Source organism: Temnothorax americanus, unplaced genomic scaffold (assembly GCF_048541705.1).
Source record: "Temnothorax americanus isolate GAGA-0224 unplaced genomic scaffold, ASM4854170v1 Scaffold18, whole genome shotgun sequence".
NCBI lineage: Eukaryota > Metazoa > Arthropoda > Insecta > Hymenoptera > Formicidae > Temnothorax > Temnothorax americanus.
The window spans coordinates 3208819-3232322 of NW_027509318.1; the positions used below are offsets into that span (position 1 = coordinate 3208819).

General features: G+C 36.1%; 2 protein-coding genes across 7 annotated transcripts in view; one reads left to right on the top strand and one right to left on the bottom strand.

Moving 5' to 3' along the window:
- Window positions 1-23504, top strand: part of LOC143896247 (alkaline phosphatase) — a 178288-nt gene that overhangs the window by 116750 nt on the left and 38034 nt on the right. For both annotated transcript variants that reach the window (XR_013256594.1, XM_077403958.1), the window contains exons 3-6: window positions 5402-5576; window positions 11347-11525; window positions 12988-13195; window positions 15288-15428. Coding sequence is in view for 1 of the 2 variants with exons in the window: in XM_077403958.1 (XP_077260084.1) it covers window positions 5402-5576; window positions 11347-11525; window positions 12988-13195; window positions 15288-15428 (703 nt within the window). In the remaining variant the exon portion in view is untranslated. The remainder of the gene's footprint in view (window positions 1-5401; window positions 5577-11346; window positions 11526-12987; window positions 13196-15287; window positions 15429-23504) is intronic.
- LOC143896251 (caspase-1) overlaps window positions 1-23504 on the bottom strand; it is a 112311-nt gene that overhangs the window by 33288 nt on the left and 55519 nt on the right. The window contains exons 1-4 of one of the 5 annotated variants that reach the window (XM_077403965.1): window positions 15983-16076; window positions 4615-4823; window positions 3714-4284; window positions 2921-3427 (exon numbers count right to left, since the gene is read on the bottom strand). The exons of 1 other annotated variant lie outside the window; for it this stretch is intronic. In XM_077403965.1, the coding sequence (XP_077260091.1) occupies window positions 2921-3027 (107 nt within the window). In that variant the 5' untranslated portion in view covers window positions 3028-3427; window positions 3714-4284; window positions 4615-4823; window positions 15983-16076. Of the gene's footprint in view, window positions 1-1995; window positions 2111-2920; window positions 3428-3713; window positions 4285-4614; window positions 4824-15263; window positions 15395-15982; window positions 16085-23504 lie in introns of those variants that run through there. 3 more of the 5 variants (XM_077403966.1, XM_077403968.1, XM_077403969.1) reach the window with 3 other exon arrangements.

Sequence of the window (23504 nt, forward strand, 5' to 3'; positions counted from 1 at the left end):
ACCCACGGGCCAGATATGGCACATAGACACCGCGCTATAATTTTAAGAATATGTGTATCAAATTTAGGCAATAGGTATCTGCACTATAAATTTAATTTTTACTGGATTGAAAATAAGAGTGAGATTATTTGTAAGAAATCTTGCTCTATTTAAAAAGGAAATAATTTTCTATCAGTACAGAGACACAATGCTGGAAATAATTTCATAGGTTAATGCAAATATTATAATATTTTTCGATACCCGGGAGCTATTTTGTACTGTCTTTTATTTATGAAGTCTTGTGCTGGTTTTGATCTATTTAAAGAAAGAGTTGTCCTTTATTCATGCAAACCACGATTCATTCTACACAACAAGACATTAATTTATTTTTTAATTATGTAGACGTGATTATATTAGATTCTTTGCTGTATATGTTATTATTATCAAGATACACATCGCGAAGTGATAAAGTAATACATATCAACGATACTTAATTGATTCGCCCCAAATGTATTTATGTAACGTACATTATACTTATGTAACGATCAATATCTGTCTGTGTGTACGCATACAGAATTTCTATTCTAAATTTGTGTTTTACTTATAAGTATTAAATAACAAGATATATCTTGTTATTTAACCGTGTCTTATATATTATTCCAAATTTTGTCAAAACGTTTTTGTTTTATTACCGTTAGGTTAATGATCTATAAATCTTTTATCTTGCAGCATCATATTTCACTGTTCTTTTTAAATAATATAATGGAGCTTAGCCATTTCTTTTTTCTCTCTGTTTCTTTCTCTTTTTTTCTCTCTTCAAAATTTATGAAATATATTTATTTCTGCGCCTATTAAAAAATAATTTAGCTTATTTCCGACAAAATATTCGTGAAAAGAATTATATTTTAATTATTTTACTTATTATATTACTGTATTTAAAGAATTCAAAGGTATATTATGTTGCACGCTGTAATTACATTTACTATCGGAATAATTTAACGCGCATCAAAAATTTTTTTAAAAAAATATGAAATTATGGTGACTAAAATTTTAAGGCAGAAACCGTGAAATTAAGGAGTCAGCACAAAAGTCATTGTACGAGTGATTCTTATGTGTGATAGATATGCTGATATATACTCATATACACATATATACATATACTGATACAGTTATGTACAAATAATAGCTCCGGCTGGAAAAAAAAATAAAAATTCTAAATTTTAACAAATTCCATTTTTTATTGAAATCTTTTTGCAATAATAAGATGTTTTATGTTTCTATATATATATATATATATATATATATATTAACTGATGTATATTTAATAAATAAAATAAAGTAATTTTTATTTAATTAATTTTAAAATTTAGAATTTTTTAATTTTTTTAGCCGGTGCTATTGCTTTGCACATAACTGTATAGATAGAATATATGGAAATGACGCACACACAACCGCCAACGTAGTCATCAAGAACACTCAATTTAAAATGTGTAAGGGATGAGAGAGATGAGAGAGAGGGAGAGAGAGAGAGAGGGTGAGAGAGAGAGAGAGAGAGAGAGAGAGAGAGAGAGAGAGAGAGAGAGAGAGAGAGAGGGAAAAGAAGAGGGAAATCGAGGCAGGGGGAGAACACGGAACGGATGTGACAAAACCACTGCGGGGCGCTTACGAACTAGTCATAAACGTGGTGAACCAGTGGCCATTACGAGACAAATGTTCGTCGTGGGAGAAGTGAGTTACCGGCATTACCGCGAACACTGCGGCGTTTACTTTGGGCTCTAAAACATTTTGCGCCTAACGGCCTCCAACTCCCCGCTATTATGAATATAAATCTACTCCGCCGTGGCTTTCCGCCCGCGTCCTCTTCGGTATCCGACAATTACACCAACCATGCGTTATGCGCGCCTGCGAAAATGAGCGCGTAACGCGCGTCGGAGCACTACTCGCTTTCACCCGTGTACGTGAAAACCTCGATAATATAACAAAGCAATATCAAGTTTTTTTACGTAACGCGTCTACATGACGTAATGCGTCCTTGATCGCATCGCAACGCACTGCGATTGAGGGTGCCGAGCGAGATATGAAGAGATCGACTGTCCCGTATTCTGTTCCTCGTTACGTTCGACTGACTGGTCTGAAGGTACGATCGCGCGTCTTTCGGGTGATATTTATTTTGCTCGCATCGCTATATTTGCTCGTTTGGTGAAAAATGCACGCAGCGGGCTCGTGATCTAGCAGATCTAGCGCTAGTCGCTCGAATTTCCGTTTGAACTTCAAACAATATGAATGACATATAAATGCGCAGCAATATTTAAATAAACGATAGATTGAAATAACATCAAAGATATTTGCAATTGAATTAAAATAAAATGAAAGCAATTAAAATGCAAGTAAAAAGCAAACAGTTTAAATCCATCTTAAATGTCAATATTTTATTTGAGCATTCATATAGTAAATTACAATTTTCTATTTGCGTTATAAACAGTGCCACACTGTCGAAAAACAGATAAAGAAATAATTATCTCTCGATATCTTTATTAGAGATAAAGAAATTGACCGTTGAAAATAAAACAAATGCAAGGTGTATATTTTTAGTATAACATCAGATATTTTTTTACTTCTATTAACAAGAACAAAAGTTATAAAAAAAGTAGATCATGAAATTTTAATATCTATGTTAATAATTTTATTTGTTCTATGCGATATTTGAATGCAATTTATGTTTCCGTTTGCAATAAAAATGATAAAGGATCGTGAAGTTAGTAGCTGATACTGCACCTTTATATTTGCTTTAGCGAGTGAAAGAAGAAAAAGCAAGAGAATAAGCGTATATAGAAAGCGCTGAAAAGCGCACCTATCGCGTCACTTGCACGTCGATTACTTGCAGTATACCTCTATATCTCTGTGCTTTATATCGGTCACGACGTGACAAAGTGGTGCTTACTTTGCCTTCTTGAACGGCCATCCGTCCGGTACGCTCCGTTGCGATCCGCCCGACGTTGAAACACCCTCCTGTTTCTGCTGCGGAATGCACTTGTCGTCCGCCTGCATGTTGCTCCTGCCGATTCACCTTTTAACGATCTTCCGATTTTGCGTTTACTCGCTTACTGCCGTTCGCTCTCACGCCAAAAGACACGCTTCGCGCTCACCGAATTTATCTTATCGACGTGCCCGATTGAGGAAACCCCTGATAAAAGCATCGCCGATAATACTCGACCATAATCTACGGCACCTCCGTGCCTATCGAGGACAGTTAAACGGCATATCGTTGCACATCACGCGCGCTGCAGATTTCGCAGACGCAGATTTCTGCGGACGTTCTCTGAAATTCGGCATTTTTTGCGCACACGTTGCGGATATAGATTTCAATTGCGAATGTACAGCGAACAGCATATATCGGAAAGGAAATTGGCATTGATTGTTTAGGAAAACGCTAGATAAGATTATTTCCCTGAAACATAATAACCCCAATGATTGCGTAATCATGTGAGAGGGTATTTCGTACGTTTATCATTAAACTTTATTACTTTAATTTTGTTACATTACGTGTTATTCCTTATATTATATATTTTTTCTTACTACAGATAATAATCGTCAATGATATCTCGAGTGAGTAATTTTCGTGTTGAAAAATTAAAGAGCAGAGTATCTTGGCTGGCGATTTTTTTTCTCTCTTCGCGAGATCTCGCGTATCCAACTAGAACTTCGAGTTTTCGTTTTTGCTCGATATCACTAACCAAGTCATCGCTTTCCTCCTACAATTTCATGCTGAGGATATCGGAGTTTGTAACGTGTTTGGTCGGCATACGGCTGCTCGCTATTACGGGCTGCGTTTCAGGGCTCCGGGCGTTCTACTTTACCGCTATAAGCTTGGCGATCGACCGTGTCGTGTGGTCCCGCAGTTAATCCATAACGGTATTTGAATTGACGATGCATGGCTTTTAGTATGATAATGACGAGTGTGCTTTATGGGTGTTCTTGCGCGAAAGGAAATCGGCATTTCTCAGCCGGGTGTTGTGGTGCCGGGTCGTCGAATCCTGAAATAGGGAACGCGTACTCGAGCGAATCAATCGGCTTTTTATGGGGTGAAGCAATGCCCAAGCGCGTACGTAGTCGTGTAATAAAAAAACCGGATATCAGCGGTATTTTAGCGTGAAAAGCGCCGCCTTCGTACATTGCCGCGGGAATTTATGCGCCCGAGTTTGTCCCAACCGCCACCTTACGTGTAGACCTCTTAAACTCCATTTAAGGGGTCGTTTATTACAACACGTAATCGGTATTCGTGATAGCGAAGGAAGATATAATAATCTGGAAATCGTAATAATTTTTTATATTATTATAATTTTATAGGGATAATTGATTATGAGAGTTACGACGCGCGCACAACATTTCCGATATTTTATTTTTGTTGATGATTCTCCTGTATCGATTAAAATTCTTATGGAAATATTATTAGCCGAATCTACATCGTCGAATGCGCGCGTTTTTCATTAATTTTCCGCAGAAAATGAAAAGCGGCAGTTTTTATTCGCGAATCGTCAGCGGTAGTAGAGCGCAGCTGTCGTTTTCATCAAAGCTCGAGAGTGGGTTGAGTCGAGCGAGCCGATGGACGGAAATGTCCATTTGCTCGTTGCTTACCCTAGAGCGCTGAAAGCGACGTGCGGTTCCTAGACAGCGGTGACATACTTCGACCCATATCCTGTTACCCAACGAAAATCGCCAGTCATGACACATAGAGGCAACGCGACGTCCACTTACATCGGAATTTCTCTTTACTTCGAAACTTATCATTCCTTCCTCGATGCTCCTGACGTTCGCGGAATTTGATGTATGCGGGCCTTTATTTCCTGTTAACCATGTGAGCAAACAGCAAAATTACGGCATTGTAAAGCGAAGCAAATGGTAACATAACTGAAATTTGCTTGAATTTAAGCGAATTATTTCTAAGTTCCCATCAATAGTCGCAAGCTTCAACGTCGAAAGAGATATTTTGTCAATGTGAAGTGATCACTGTGCAATAGATCCAAATTATTATTATTCATCTGAATTTAATACGCGAGCAAAATATCGTTTCCTCTTAATTATAAAATATTGTAATTGCTTCTGCGATTGTAAACGATTACAAAATTCAAGAGTATTCCGTATTCGCAATTTCAAGTTTTATGGAGATATGAACAGAAATAAAAGTGTACATTTCATTAAATTTTTTACGTGCGTTAGCAGAATTTTGCGGAAGGGAAATTGATTAAAAGACCCGCAAATGAAATGAAGTGCGGACCGCTTTGACCTAGTTCTATACGTGATACAATTTACTGAAAAATACAGTTTTCTCTTCGCATATAGAAGTAAAAATCTTTCAGATCACGAATTCGTGTTAATCGATTACGCGACAATATGCAATTAATCTCTGTTATCTTGTTTCCAGACGTACAACATGGACGCGCAAGTTGGCGAATCGTCGGCATGCGCGACGGCACTGCTCTGCGGAGTTAAAGCCAATTACGAGACTGTTGGTCTGGATTCATCGGCACGTTTCGAGGACTGTTACTCCAGTTTGGAGGCGCGCGTTCCTTCGCTTATTAATTGGGCCCAGGATCAAGGTGAGTCCGCATATCGATACGACGATATAGCGTGGGATTAATATTTAAGTAGCCGCGCAAACGAGATAAAAGTATGTAGAAACTTGTCAGTTTATTCTTTATTATTTTAAGTATACAGATATATGTACGGCGTTAATTACTTGATGAATTTAGGATCATTGCAGCATTGATCTGTAAGAAAATAAAATTCGAACACTTTCGCAAAGGCAGCCAGTATCGATAATTAGAAGAAGAAAGGGCAATAAATGATTTATAATATATACACCCTCGGCATATACAGATTAATCTTTCTAATCGGGTCGTTACTTTCTACTGAATTTCATGGCGCGGCTTTTACGATCCTGCGATCTCGTCATTATGAACAAACGTAATTAATCTGCGCATACATCCAATTTGCCAGGGACGGGCGTTAAAACGATTAAACTGCCCAAACACGGCACACGATTAAATGTCCACGTATAAATTGAATTCGCGCTTACGCGCGCCTCACACCGCGCCGCACCGCACATGCGGCATGCGGCGCACATCGTATTCTTGGCGCGGCGCTTGACCGGAAGCCGATATCTAATTTACGGCTGGCGCTAATTGCACAAGCTAGAGCGATTCTGCTTAATGAAAGATTTCACGTGCTGTTTATTAAATCGCGTCCCCGTGCACACGAGAATATTCTGGACGCATGGCTACCGAACTTTCGCAGTTTCATGCCCCCGCAGTTCGAAGCTCGGGTGTTTACGGCTTTGCGCATATACGCGCGTTATGCGCTAATTAACATACTTGCCGGGAAACAGATTAGAAAGTTTGAAAATTCTCAATTGTTACACACTTTCGCGTTACGTAGCACACCGACGCGTCGATGGATATCTTAAACAAATCGTAAAATTTTAATATTTTTGTTTTGTTGAAATCACAAATCACACAAACTAAACGCTAAATGATGATGGGATTTTGTATAATAATATTGCTTTTTTGAACATTGGATATCTGTATTTATATAAAAATGTATTTAAAAAAATTGCCGTTTAGCACGTGTCAACATTAAGGCGATCGACAGGAATCCATTGTTGTGTCCACAAGTTGTAATTTACACGCTTCAAATTTCTAGAAGACAATAATCACGGAGCACACTCCGCGTAATCAGTTCGTCTGTGATGCCAAGCTATTCAGGAGGCGCATCGTGGCGTAAGGAAATCCAGGTGCGCGCGCGTTGAAGACGAGCACGTCAAAGACGAGCACGGTATTCGAAACGGTCGTTTTGTCGACGACAATAGAAAATGCAATTAGAGAAAAGCGAAACGGCGCTGTAAAGCTAAATCAAAACTGTCGACGTGTATATGTTTATATACACTATATGTATGTACGCAAGTATATGTATATATAATATATATTGCTACAGAGATTTGCTGGGTGTCTGTTGCAGAAGTAATTATCGACGATACCGTTGTAATTGCTTCTACCGCCAAATTGTAAGTTTATGAGTGAGCGTGCTGGCGATGGGGCGGCGAATTAACGTTACACTCTCCCGCGCTTCTGCGCGGTCATTAGTAATCGCTTACGGTTTGTTTGCGATGGCCGGTCGCTGCAAAGAACGACGCGCGAACGAGCGCGAGCGCGCCGCGGTGTAATCCGCTTGTAATACAATTTCTTGCTTACGCCGAGGTAGAGAGAAGCGCAGATGTTCGTGAATCTCTCGCGCGTGTTGAATAAATAATAAACACCGGCGAAATACACGTTACGCGGTATCCAATATACGCAAAGCGTTACGAGCTCCAACGACGCATTAGTTTATCTAACGAGTTAATCTAACCTTCGCTACCTTATTACATCTTCTCTCGCTCGGCTTTCTCTCCAGTAAATATCTTTCTACTCGCAAACTCGAACACCTCCTGTTGACGGGTGAGAAGTGGCTAATTGAAAGCACGATCTTGCTGCCATGCAATTACGGAGGTGTAATGTCCGCGCGATTGTCGGTGGAATCGAGGTCAAGCGAGTTTAATTTTTTCCTTACCAAGACGCGCGGGTATATTGCGATGTATCGCGACAGGGCCCGGCGGGGCCACGTATCGTTTCCGTGCTCGTATCTACGGTAACAAACAGCGGCATTGTGTTTTTGAGCAGTTGACACGTTGCCAGAACCGGCCGGCGTGACCCCGGCAATATGTATGCGAGTATACGCGTTGCCGACACGCGCGCCACCGGCCCGTTGTATGTACATGCGGGCATGAAAGGACGAGCTTTGCTTTGGCACGATCATTAAGATGAATGGCCCAGCTGATTAATCGCGCGCCGTTTGCCGCTGACACCCCTGGCTTTCCGCGCGGCCGCGCCGCGGCTTTTTAGCCCTCACGTTGGCGGTTTGTCACGTTCTTTAGAGCGACGCGACGCTGCGACGCGAGGTACGTGTGATGCACGGGCAGCGATGGAAATTCGACGTCGGATGAACGAGAAGTGGGGAATTGAAAACAGAGGAGACAGCGGAAAAACGATGGCGGGAGATAGCGGAGATAATAAAGGCGGTAATTGAGAGCGAACGGTATACGGTTATATCTATCACTCGAGGAATAATCGTCGTTCTCCTGCAATAAGGCGAGAAACGCGAGGGATATTAAAACAAACGTTGAAGAAACGAAAGTGAAATAGGGAGGGAATTAGGATGGATGAGGGTATAAGAAATGGCAATAGGAATTAAAATTAATTTTGACGTATATATATTTTCCTCTTTTATATATTTTATTCATCGCGCGATATTATGTTCATTATATCTATATTTTTTTTTTATTAATTTACTGTAGCAGAGATATTTCTTGTGTTTATCGCGACTGCGATATAATTATATCAATTTTGACGTATATTTTCCTCTTATATGTTTTACTTTTTATCTTATGACATATATTTATTCTATATGTATATCGATATTTTTTTTCTTTCTCCGCCAATTTATTATAGCAGAGATATATTTCTTGCACTTATTGAGTCTGCGTGTGATTCCAATACCGTTCAGTATTGACACTTAAAAATAAAGTATCATCAGATCGATATCCGATTCCATAGAGCGGATCGATAGAAAGTATGTCTGTACCCTGTTAGATGTAAACCCGGATATTCGAAATGTCATTTCCCGATATCGCGATTTCGCTAAGGAGTTCGCGCATTAAAGCGACTTCGCTCACGAAAGGGATAAGTTGCGACGGAATAAGGGTCCCTGTTCTCGAGTTGCGGCGCGACTTACTACGGTCCATTTCGCGCATCTCGAGGGGCGAATCGGGATTCCACCAGTTCTCTCATTCGGCGCTCCGGAACTCCTTGAATTATCATCGTGAATCGCGGGTCGTGCACGACCTACGAAATCGCGCACCATCGTCTTCTCGCCCATCGGAAAGCGGGGAACGAATTGGGTACGACCGCGGAGAATCCGGCGGACGATCCCGCAGGAATATTTACGTTCGCGAATCGCCGACCCGAGAACATCTTGATGTAGGCCACCTCGTTCCCTTTCGACGAAATTTATGGGCACGCATAAAAAAAAAAGACCAATAACGTTGGCTGAATTTTTTCGCCATTTTGGCGTTAAGAATGGGCCGCTCGGGCGTTTCCATATTTCTTGAATGTGAACATTCGGGAACGATTTTGGGAACTTTTCTCGCAAAAATTCGACCGGTACACCAGCTGTTTTCGCAACTTTTTAATTTTAAACTTCAGATAACTCGACAGCTAAGCCTCAAATTAAATTTTTTTTAAAGCAAAGTCACTTGAAGTTAACGAAGCAACAAAGTTCTGTCGTACCCTCACGCTGTTACTAGAAGTCTTTGCTGCCTGCCAAAATAATTTAATTTCCGAAACAGGATATATAATTAAATATCTCTTTAATGACTTTGATGTTTTTGTAACAAGGTTTTCTAAACTTTCGCTACTGAATTTCAATTATTTGAAGAATCTGAAAAGAAGGATAACTCGTGTAAAAGTTTCATCATGCTTGCATAATACACTCAACTTACTAATAACTATTAATTTTTATTATGATATTAGTATTATAACATTTTGCAGCTGTTTTAATATATTTTTAAAGATATGTTCAATTTAATTGTATGTGGAATTTGTAATATACACTCCTTTTGAACGGAAATTTATCTATATCTTAATACATATATATATGTCGTAAGTTAATATCTTTTTTATCGTTATTATTGTTATATATCGTTAGTATTCTACGCTTATATGAAATACAATTGACTTCGTTTCTCCTCAAATTAGATTCCGTGATGATGCAGCATGTGGTTTCAAAATTCTAATCTTTCGAATTAGTATTAACAATTTCGCTCTCAGAGAAGTAATATAACGTCATGAATTAAACGGGATCACGCAGAGATAATTTCGAGTAGGGATATCGAGATCAAAGCGTACCTCGGATCTTTAATGAAGGACCACGCATCGACACACTCGGGTCGATTAGCATCGAACCACCCACGCTAGAGCCACTTCCGTAATTACTGACCCTAGCAGAGAGCTTGCACATGTTGCACAAGCTCTGCCAACTTAATTCCTTAGCCTATTCGCGCTAAGCGAAACCTGCGAGACGGCTGCCAAGATTATTGCGCACACTTTGTATAATTAAAATGCGATCTATGAGTCGGACGGCGCGTTACAACTCCGATTTTTCGATCGTGCGTGTGGCCGAGCTTCCAAACATAACACTCCTACTTTTAACCTTAAATGTAATTGATTACTACACCTACATGTAATATTAATCTGAAAAAATATTTTATATTTTATATATTTTATATATCTCTCTGTCTTTTTTTCTGAAGATAAAATTTAACTTGGAATATTGCGTAATAAGTGTGTAAATTTAGATCTTTAAAAGAGAAAATATTTTTTAAATCTTTACTCGTGGAGAACAGTGAGAGTATTAATAGTTTTAAGTAGGGAAACGGGGGTAGCCTCGCGGACAGTGGATATAGCCCCGGACATTATTGAAATTCAAGTATCTCGTGTATTTATGGCCATTGTTTAAACATTCTGCATATATGTCGAGATACGCAGAAGGGCATATTAGAATGTTTAAGCAATATAGCCATAGATACGCGGGATATTTGAATTTCAATAATGTCCGCAGGGCTATCCACTGTTCGGGGCTACCTCTTGTTCCCCTATTTGGAAATTATTGTATACACGAAGGCGTGTAACCGTAATAGAATGTTAAATATTTGTCGGAAGAGGAATGAATCCCAGTGGATTTTGAAAGATTCAGGCCTTCATCGAGTATTTACACTTCGAGTAGTCTATAGTGACTCTAGTGGTAACCGCATTGCGGCTAAGTATAACGATACAAGATTCGAGATTCCTCTAAATAATACATCGACCGACCTTGCCTGGTCCTGGTAATAATCTACGGCTGTAACCTTTTCGGCTCAGTTCGACATTCTAAAATACACTTCGCCCTCCAATGAAGTATAAATCGTGCTGATTCGCCTCGGGGGTCGCTACTCGGGGAATTTGTCTTCCGGGTCTACGTCAGTGACGGTGCACGCTTGGCCCGCTTAAACGCGATAAAGTCAGACGCGGATACGAACGACCGCGAGGATCCGAAGGGGTGATTTACGAAAGCACGTACGCGCCGGAAACTTCGCTGGTAGAACAAGGAGAAAGAGAGAAAGAGAGAAAAAGAGATAGAGATCGAAATATAAAGAGAGATAGAAAGAGAGAAAAAAAAGAGGAGGAAAAAGAGATAAATATACTGCGAAGAGAGGTAATAATTCGATTTTTCTGATCGCAGGCAAATCGACGGGGCTGGTTACAACCACCAGGGTTACACACGCGACACCGGCGGCTCTTTATGCACATGCGGCCAGCCGTTACTGGGAGGACGACGGTAAAGTGCCACCTGCTGCACGTACCTCTTGCAAAGACATCGCGCGTCAGCTGCTCGAAGACGAGCCCGGCTGTAACATCACGGTACGTAATAATATCCTAGTGTTCATGTGGCGAGAATATTCGATAATTTTTGCACTTTATGTAAGTTCGATGGTTATATTTTTCTGGATGTAGTTAGCAAACTCCAGTATTCGAGAAGTAGAGGTTATAGGTACCAGAACTCCGTTTTGGTATTTACTACTTAATATCCTTATTTTACACGTCATCTTCCAATTGCAGCCGTGAATTAAATCCATTACATTACCATTTCATAGCGTTTTACAAAATTTTTAATAACTGCGAGTATCTTGGTGTACCAATATTTCAAATAACATTAAATTCGACAGATATTACTTTTAGTTTAAATCTTTCACGCAAACTGCAAAAATGATGAAATTTTGGTTTACGATCAATCTTTTTAGCGACGGGGGATTATTTGCGAACGAGCGCGTTTCGTACGAAACAGATAGGTATAACGTTCTCTCGTTGCATTGCGATAAAATTAAAAAATAAAGTGTTTAGATGTTCTGTTGTCCGTTTCGCGACAAGTTGAAAGGTACGCCGCGACGGGTTGAAGGTACAAAGCTTGTCCGATACGATTACATTCGCCAGATCGCCAGATGACGTATAGAGGTTTTCACAGTTATGATTCGTTCCTGCATACGAGTGGACATAAAACCCGTATCGGAGCTCGTTCGTCTCTTTTATCACGCTTTATTGCGCCTTCTATCTTGTATCAGTAGACATAAAATATATGCCTTGCAGTTTATTCACGTCTTTTATCACGTGATGCTTGTTCCGCATATATCTTTTTCTCTCAATCAAATCAGCGAAACGAACGGAGAATAGATTACTAAGTATAGCATTGAAGTAAAAACTATTTACGTGGGAGAAAAATCTGAACTTTTTATACTCTGGAAATATTTTTTCGTGGAACTCTTTGACCGGAAAATTTAGAAATTTAGGCTGATTACAATTGGAAAGACACATCGCGTTCGTGTTATTAAATAAAATATTGAATGACCAAACATTTGCATATTAAAAACGAAGGAAAAGTGCATCACAGGTCACAGGTAATGGACAAACTAAGCGACAGGATTAATTAGCGATCTTTACTTTTTGGAATAACTTGTGCTATTTTTCGAAAAAGCGTCTTTGCTTCGAAGTCTGAATGAAGCAAAGAAGTCCGCGGGCGATTTCATTGGTGCGCTGCTTTCCGACAAAGTTGAGACGAAACTTTCTTTCTCATTAAAGTCGGTTCCGCGTGTCTCGTCACGAATAGGTGGAATCAGAGACCGAGAAGTACGGCGTTTCGGGTAAAAATTCAAATCTTTTGATTCGATGGAGAGTATCTTATCAAACAAACCGAGTGAGAATTTGGAAAGACTGAATTTTATTCACCGAAATTTTATCGAATTTTATCAAATAAAAAAATTATATAGGTATAAAAACTATACATTATAATAAAAAAATGTGTTATTTTCATCCCAATAAATCGATATAGGTGATACTTGGTGGTGGCAGACGCCACTTTGTACCAAAAGTGACTTTGGATCCCGAAGAGCCGGATAAAGAGGGCAGGCGATTGGACGGTCGAAATCTCATTGAAGAGTGGTCCAGAAATAATCGTAAGAGGAACATAGTCGCGAAATACGTTGCCAATAAGGAGCAATTTGAAAAGGTGGACACGCGAAGAGTGAGCCGATTGTTAGGTAATTAATAGTAACAAATTTTAATACATTTACATCTCTTTATACTTAGATTTAATTTAATGACTGCTTTATCAGCCACTGAATTATTATTACATCACATAAAAATCTATGGTCAATTATTAATTATTATAAAATTAAGGTTATTAAGGCTCCTGGTCCCTGAGCCGAGAACTCTGCGTTGACGGTGGCGACGCCACTCTCGCCTCTCACTCTCTCCAATGGGGAATTCTGTCTTGTGACATGTTGACAACCTATTTTGTTGTGCGTGCTATTTCTTTATTATTTGCTCTGTGCTTGTGCTCTAACGTTCAACGTATTCGTGAAACTCGTAAAATTGGCCGAAAAGTAAGATTTGCATGCGGAAGGAACGTTTTCACCTCCTTTCGATAGTCGTTAAACGGCTGTTTTTCTCGTATGTTTAGGCTTCGTTTTATGGCTGTTTGTTTATTGTCGAGGGAAAAGGGTAGTTTTCGGCCAATTTTGGAAGGGTTCTGAAACGATCTATAGTGATGTTTTATTGAAATGTCTTTTTATTTGAAAATGGCATGCACAACAAAATTGGGTGTTTTCCTCGCCTCGATAGTAAGAATCCAATATGGCCGCGGTGACTACCCAGGAGCCTTAAGGCTATTGAATAAATGGGCCACTTAGTGATTTTAAATTATGTAATCAACAGTGGTGTTTTTTTCTAAATATTTTAAATGTTTTTTATTATTATTCAATAAATACCCTAACATTATTGGTGTTTTCATAATATTGGACAATTATTCTTTCTCATTTTGCTGAACAATCTCGATTGTGCCACTTGATCTTGTGAATAATATAATTTCTATTCAGAATATCCTAACTAAGTTACATATGCATGGTTAGCTAATCACGTTGGAATTTAATCATGTTGGAATATGCTGAATCAGCTTATTCTGCATTCGAGTCTGTGTTTCACAAATTAATTATGTAGCGTTATAGTGTATTTTGTTTAATTCGTAGAAAAATTATTTTACATGGTTGTTAAAATCTTACACTAGCTGTGAGAATTATCATAAAATTTGATTTTATAAAATCACGGCTGTTTTAACGCAGTATTTTATTCCAAAAATTTGACAAATTTAATTACAAAATTTGGGAACATTGAATTTATTAAAATTTTATGAATTAAAGTTTTAAATTTTTATTCTTTTTTCCGTTGTCTGACTTTATTTTTTTACTATTTAATTTATTAAATTAATTAAATAATTATAAATTAATTGAAATTTTTTAGTATAAATAGCATTCTCGTACCAAATTTTACAGACAGTTTAATTTGCATTAAGAAATGCATTTATCAAATTATGGACTTCGAATTCGCAAAATGCACGAGTGTCGCGATGACTTTCAATAATTTAATTTTATCGGCCATTCGTGCTTTAGATCTGGGCATAATGCGATTAGCTGTTGCATTGTATTAATTGCACGCTGTTGTCAGTTCCGTAATCAGTGTATTAATTATTAGACATTCAGCGTTCGGGATAATTACGTCGTGCCTATCGATTGCTATTGATGATTTCTCTGTGTGTATCTGGCTAATAAGATAGAATGTTAACTATTGATCAATGGAACGAATTTTGAGTTACTGTTACGTCATGTACAATCAATTAATGTCAGCCAGCAATAGTAATGTGTGAAAAGTATGATAACATTAAAACGAGCGTACATCCGAAATAAATTTATTAATACAGTAAATTATAAAGGACAAGATATAAATCATCTCGAGTAAACAATAAAATAGCAATTGCAAAATGTAACGAAATATTAATTTATATATAATATAAAACACATGTGTGTTTTTTAATCTATTAATTTATAAATGATCAGTTTTAGGTTTTTTTAAATTTTTTTTAATAGTTTATTGTAGATTTTATAAGTTATGTGATTGTATTGACTCTCTCTATGTTTTGTTCTTTATATTTTACGTATTTTATATGTTTGCTTCTATCTCTTGTACGACGTTTTTATATTTTTCTTTGCGTTTCCTCACATTTGTCCATAAGGTTCCGAACTTATTTCCGCGTAACACGATCCGATTACTTGCCGAGACTTATTTTCCTCGTCCCAGGTCTCTTCGCCTATTCTCACATGGACTTCGACGTCGACCGGAACACGAACGACACTGGCGATCCTTCTCTGGCTGAGATGGCGATTAAGGCGCTTCGGATACTGGCGAACAATCCCGAGGGATACTTCCTCTTCGTGGAGGGTAAGTCAGAAGTTACGACATCAGAGAGAAAGAGCCACTTACAACTTTGTTCGCGGCGGCGAAAGGAGTAACAGTCGCGAAATACATTTCCAGCGAGATATCAACACTGAGAGTTGGTTTGAGGCATCACTCTGAGAAATAAGAGTTGCCGCTCCCCTACACACGCGACGACGCATTTGCATGTGACCGTTCCTAAATACAAAACTCGCAATTCTGGAGAAGAGATACCTTGTAACAATAATTTTGCGTTAAAATTTGGACGGAGAATATTTTTTAATATTTTCTCTTAGTGATTTCATTGCTTGTGAATTAATGCGATTAAGATAGCTTGTTTTCAACGCAATTTTAGCATCGTATAAAACACGTACGTCACATTCCTGAATACAAAACTCGCAATTCTCGAGAAAAGAGATCTCGTAACATAAATTTTGTGCTAAAACTTGAGCGGAGAATTTTTTAATATTATTTTTTAGTGACTTTTATTGTCTGAAAATTAATGCGATTGAAATTATTCTCACGTTAATTGAAAGCAAAATAAAATAGTTGTTTCTTACCAGCGCATGTGTATCTGCGAAATTACAGGTTTAAGTAATATGCTATTATAATAGCAGCCATATTTGATATAAGCTTTGAAACACATACAAACTCACATTTATCGAAGAACTACTATCGCCGTGAACGAGCTTCCACGCTTTTATAGCAGTTGACCGCTTCCTCAATGCGGTTATGGTTTCCGATGTGCGTATTTCAGAAGATTAATTTTCATATTTACATTCTGTGCACATATACGGTGTTTCTAATACGAATCGCAATTCTTGTAGATTAGTGTTTCTCAAACAGTATGTTGTACGGCACATTTCGTGAAGTTTTGCTATTTGAATTTTATTTTTGTGCCCCTCAAAAAATAATGTTTTCATATTTTATTAATACATAAATTCTATATTACTTTATCTATAAAACAGCGACTGTCTCCTGTTATGAAAATAATGCGTGATTAATATACCTGACGTGGCACAGAAAATCGAATGAGAACATAAAAATTAATTAGTTGTCAATTTACGTGACAAAAACAAAAAATATATTCGGCTGAAGATGAATGATGATGATCGATGAATGTGCAGTAACATCAGAATTCATGATGACATCCGACCGCAGGTTGTTCCATCGATCTAATGTTGCCAGGGGGGAAAGTAGGGTTCGCGTAGGTACGAAATGGCGGAGAGATTAAAAAAAGCAATGAATGACGTGCGGGGAGAAAAAAAGCATTTGCAATTCAATGCGGCTGTCCGACGTGTGAAAGCGACGCGCTTTTATGCGCGTTCGCACATCTCAAATTTCGATTTAGTCAGCAATACAATAAACCGCGGTTATATATGAGCGTCGAGTGCATTAGGATAAATCATTTTCAACGTATTCGAATTGTTTGATTTTGTAAATCGAGAACGCGCACGAGTTGTCAGCGAGTTGTTTCGGCGATTTCGGAAAAACCATCGACGTGTCGAAGATGACAAATAGCGGACAATTCATAATGGGAATGAATCATGAACTAACGTAACGATGGATGGCAGAAGCCAAAAGTGCAGTGGATCATTTTTATAAATAATCCTAAAATTATATGGCTTTTCACGTACAAGCCGCTTTATACAAAACGGAATTTTTAATGAAAATTAAAACGAACAGTGTTTCAGTTTGAACATTGAGTTTTGGATTAAAAGTAAAAATTGTATAGATTATTTTTTTATTTTTGAAACCAACAGAACTAAATTTATCTCGCTATTGAAATAACGTACTGACTTTAAATATGTTAAATTCCGGTCAAGTAGATATACATACATCCAATAGTATTAGACGATATCTATATCGATATTTACAATCTTGGACAACTTTGTCAGTTATAGAACCTTTTTGTTTCAATCCATTAATAGCTTTTGCAAATTTGATTTCCACTTTCGTAATATGTCAGTCACACATGACAAATTTATAATAGCTATAATAGCTATATGGAGCACAGCGGAGGGAATAAGGAGAAAAGCATCTTTCTCGTACGAAAATTGAGCTAACATTTTGTATCTCTATCGAATACATCGTTTTCTAGTTTCTGTGAATAACTGGCAACTGACATGTTGCCGTTGTAAAAAAAATTGTTGAAATCGACGTTACAGTCCAACATTTTTATAAATGGGACGCTATATCGAAAAGCGTTGATCCGGAATGTATCTTTGTTGGCAGATTGGGATTTTTCGCCACATTTTCTCTGTACATACATATATAAATGTGTTCGGAAACTTCGCGCCGAAGCTGCTTACGCGAAGAGCTACCTGCGTGCACTTGTAGATTGCAACAATTTGATTAGCACTTTCCGGATTGATGGTACGCTGAAGTGTGTTACTATCTCTCAGAGGGACTGACGTATTACAGAAATGTACGAGATATATTTATAAAGCTCTGCTATACATACTGCAGAAAATGCGTTATTGTATTGCTGAAAAAATGTGTTAAAATAGAAATTTTTTAATAAATTAAAATTGTTATATGCGTGAATTTTTCGCACATTGCTGCTTTATAAAATATAAAGTAAATTATTAAAACTTGTTTAATTATTAACATGAATTGAGTATTAAAAGGAAAAATGTGACATATGGCATTTTTTGCTCTTTATATAAAATAATTTAAAAAGGCAGTGTTATGTTTAGTTAGTTATTAAAAAGCTTTGTGTTTACTTTATTTATTAAATAGCTTTTGTATACGCGCGCGCAAAGTAAAATATTTAATATACATATGACAAATAACAATTTAATAAAACATTTTAATAGGTTATTATTCTTTAATATTTACATTCTTTACAATATATCGTTTTAATATTATATTATATTTAATATAAAATATAACAATACATTTTAATTTTAACGAAGATATATATATTTTTACGTATTTCTTCAATTTCTAAAAATTTTATAAAAGTAATATATTCATATATATATAAATAAGTATCATAAATATGAATATTTTTATTTTTTTTTTGCAAAAAAGCAGTTTATTAAAGTTTCTTGTGCGCTGAATCTAGATCCACAAAAGAAGATGTTCTATCGCTTCAGTTAAAAAAAAAAGATATTAAAATTTCTCAAAAACGCATTTTAATGCTATTTTTTTATTTATAGATGGTGAATTCGATATTTTAGAGATTTCAAAAAGAGTTTAAATTAAAGTTTAAGTATTGTGCTTTAAAATGAAAATATTGGATCTTTTACTGTTGGCATCATTGAAATCTAACACGCGCTTGGTTTTTAGAGACACGATTGCAATTGCGATAGGACAATTGTCTCTTGTTCAAGCACACTGCGAATTCATTAAATCTATAATAAAAATGTCAAGTGTGGATTTAATACGTGGGATTAAAACGTGATTGTAAAAAAATTGTGTTTTATGTCTGCTTAAACTATTAATATTGAAATAATTTTGGAATAATAACGATAAAAAAACTTATTGTGATTTTTTTATTTTATTGAAAAAATTAAGTTAGATCCATGTATTAAAAAATTTTACCATCGCTCGGTTTGTTGAAAAAAAAAGACAGAGCAACGATTTTGCTTTGGACCAATAGAGCAATCCTACATACTTCATCGCGTATATCTATATACTTCTAAAAATATAAAGCGCACTTGAAATTCGCTAATACCTGCTGTGTGTAAAAGATTTTTATTTTTGAACATAATATTTGAGTTTTTATTTGAACTCTTTTCGAAGTCTGTAACACATTATCAACTTTTTAAAAATGATTAAAAGTGATTTTTTTTTAAGAGTTTTAATCTCCTTTTTCTTTAAAACCCGATGTGCTAAAACATTTTTACTTGAGAATTAGGATGCATTGCACCAAAAACTTAAGCAAATTATTTTTCTTTTTCAAAACTGTAGAGAGAATCATATAGATCAATATAATTTTATCATTATTATTAGCGTTTTGTGTGTCTTTCCCCATTTAAAAGATATATTTTTATGAAAGGTTTAATATTTAATATTTAAAGGTGCAAGTGAAATTATAAATAAGGCGAATTTATATAATTAGGTTTTTATAGCAAACAATTTTCTTTAATGCACTTAAGAAGTTAGTCAGTTGCTAAATTAAAATTTGCTGAGAAGGGAATTATTGTGTTAAAAATTTGTGTTTTCTTGTGTGTATCACAATTCTATTATTCTGGAGTGAATTCTATTTTGACGGTACGTTTTCAAGCATAAATTTATTTTGTTTATCAACTTCACGCAATAATTAACTGAGAAAATCGATGTTCTCATGAAGTAATTATTTCTTTCACTTTGGTTAAATTTCTTCGGGAATTTTTCAATTCATCAGTTATTATTTTTGTTTTTTTATTTACAAAGCAATAAAATTGTGCAGACTAACAATAGAAATAATACTGAATTATGCCATATATTGCATTGATATATTTGATATACGCCTTGATTTTCTCTCTTCTTTGATATGTGAAATGTTGCATATATTTACATACAATAGTGGGTTACTTGGTCACGACTGTCATAAGAATAAATTAACAAGGTTCATTAAGAACATTGTTTACATTTTAAACTGTAACAGGGTGCAATACATTTTTTATGACACCCCTTGTATTGATTAATGAAAAGCGGTAGGTTAATTGAATAGGTAAACCCATACGCAAAATAAGTTTGTTTGCAAATAGAGAATTTCGATAATTAGAACAGAACCAACATAAAAATAGAAATCCTTAAATGCCACTATATATATATGAATATATATATATATATATATTATACATATATATTATATATGTATGTTATATGTATTAGGTTTTCTTGAATAATTTTTTCAATAATAAAATTTGCAATCATTCAATAATACACACATAGAGAACATGCAAATTGTCTTTGAAATATATTTAACTCTGAGAGCATATTTTTCTCATATTTTTTACACACTTACATTTTTCTCATTTTGAAGCTGAAAGGAGACCACATGGCCATGAATAAAAAAAAACACTCTTTCTTTTCGAGTTATAAATATTCTTTGTCTGCAATGTATACGGTTTTTTATTGTGTGCGTGAAATATGCGGCAGTATATTATGGATAAAATATTTGTACAATATGATTGCAAACAAAGAGAGAAAGCGCTATATAACCATATGGTACATTTGACTTCTGACTTAACGCAGATACTTCAAGTTCCCATAAACACTTTCGGAATCTAAAATAAATCAGCTAATGCGGGTAATTTTTCACGTGTTGCATATTTTGTGTATTTGTGATTTCTATAAAATTATCGCGGAAATTATTATTACTAGATTTTTATGTTATTGTCGCTCATTTCTAAATTGAAAATTGGAACGGATTTCTAGAATATTGGCATATATGTGAGATGCATATCTCTTATATATCATGTTATCGTAATGTTATCTCGAAATCAGTGTGAGCGATCTAAGCGCGAAAATGCCGTATATGCCGTGGTAACGCTGATTGCCGAGTTTGAGATCATTCAGGCACTTCCAGGGAAACTTTATCAGAGGGCCTGTCCCCGTTCCGCGGTCGCGTTTTCCTCGTTTTGCTCGCAATCGGCAGTCGAGATCTCGATGCCGCGGCTAAAGTTTCGCAGCGCGCGACAACTGTTGCTCCCGGCTACTAGTTGGGAAAGTTCGCTGCACCTTAATACATTTTGACGCAATTTACCGCTCGCGGATCATCGAAAGCACCACGTATCTCTTCGAGCGCGGTAAACGCGTTATATATATAATCTGATGCACCGATTCTCTCTCTCTCTCTCTCTCTCTCTCTGGTCTGCGAAAATACGATTTTAAGAGGAAATAAACATATTTTATCGTACGATAATAACCACATATTTCATCGATGATTATTTGATGCCTTGTATATTTTTAAGATTGCGAAGAAATAAAATTTTGCTTTGTTTAAGGTCTGCGTTAAGTCTCTTTGTCTTTTATTGAGAAAAGAGCAGTTTATCCACTAAATATTTTAATCTCAAAAATGTAATTTTAATTTTTATTTCTGGTGTATTATTCCTATACAAACATTTAAAAATATGAAACGATAATGAAAATTACTTACATGAGATTAAAATAGAGGAAAAATGTGGTCGCGATAATTTCATAATCTTCCTTAATAATGAAAATGATTCTGTGATTTTAGATCGTCAAAATTTTTATTAATACAGTGACATTTGAATTATATATTTCTTTTCCAATTTACGATAAAACTACATTTCTCTATCACTAAAAGATAAAGATATTTTTGATATTTCTTTTTATTTTTGGTACTGTATATGTATAAAGCGTGGAACGAAAAATAGAGAATTTATAACATACTGGTTTTAAAAGAAAATATTTTTTTCAGAGAGAGAGAGAGAGAGAGAGAGCCAGAGATTGTGAATGAATAAACGATATATTCAAAGATCTCACGTTCTGTAGCCGTGCTTTTTATTATAGCTTTGCTCCCAGATATAGATTTTCACATTGATTATCCGAGAACAAATAGCGAATCTGGATCGGAAGTCGTATTTTCCCGTCAGTCGTCCGCAAAGATAAACGCATAACATCCGGACTTGCTGTTAAGCCCTTATCCGAGATAAACCTCAAGTCGACCTGAGGCTCGTTTGCACGTCGAGCCGCTGTCGGCTGAGTTTCAGTAGCCGATGGATGTGTTTACACGTCACATTCTCTGATGCATAGTTACGCGGTCAGGTTTTGGGTAAGGCAGGGAATGTCAAGCTCGGAAGCTAAATGGGTCATCTGAATATTAATTCTGAACGTTGCACACGTCGCTGGTCGGTGAATGCTGGCAATGATATGTCTTAGGAGTGCTGACGGTTTTTAACACACATGTCCAATTTAGAATCATTAGAAATAATATGATAGTAATTTTAACCGAAATTAAAATAGAAAAGCCAGAAAGAAAGATTACATCAGATGAATTAATAGTATTAGAACAATACTAATAATTTCTATATTTGATTACTTAATATTTAATTTTTTTGTTTTAATTAAATACGGCACAGATTTGTTTTAATCATACTCTGTAAAAAGGAGTTAAAAGAAGTCTTTTTAAACCAACATCCTTATTTTATAATTGGCCATGGTTTGACCTTCTCACATAACTTTTAAGTTAATTTCTCTTTTTATTTACAATATGTACTGTACATGTATGATGTTTGTGAAATTGTTTATTATTTCTTTATGAACGCAATTTTTACAGTACTGTTTGAGAAATTTAGAATATTCTTCTATTCTGATACATGTACCCATGTTTTCGCGTACAATTTATCGCAGAAAAACGGAACTCGCTTATACGATGCTTAGAGCTCACACGTTATTCCACTACATAATCTCCTTCATCCTCGAGGCTTTGCGTCATTGAACGCACAAGAACATGTATTATTATCGCGCGATAAAATATCTTTATTGCCTCTTGAAACCATATTTTCGCGGTCCAAGTGGCTCAGACGTCGTCTATGATTTTCTTATGGAAGGAACAGTAAGATTAGTGCTTATTGCACGATTCAACTGTCAATTCTATATGTTCCCTCCGTATAAAATAATGGCCTATCAATGACAATTATTTGACGCTGTATATTTTTATGATTTAGAGGAAACAAAACTTTATTTTGTTAAATGCTTAAGCCTTTTTTATTAGAACAATTGGGGAGTCCCACTAAGATTTTAATCTCAAGAAAATAATTTCAATTTTTGTATCCGGTATTATTTTTGTACAAATATATGAGATAATAAAAGTTACTCGTATAAAATTAAAATAGAGCAAGAAAATGTATCCGGCGTAATTTCATATCTTTCTTAATAATAAAAACGGTTCTATGATAGATTGTCACCTCTACGAATTAACGTTTGGTCTATGTTACTCGTAAAAAGAGCGATAACGCCGCTAAGGCTAATGTCTTATCATTCTTCCTAATCCGACGAGAGAATCCACTTCCGGCAGCGCTTTTAGCAGCAGTAACGTGACGGTAACATTAAAAACAGGAAAATGAGACGGAGAGGTCGTGATTAGATAAAGAATAGCTTTGTATCTATGTATGTACTGTG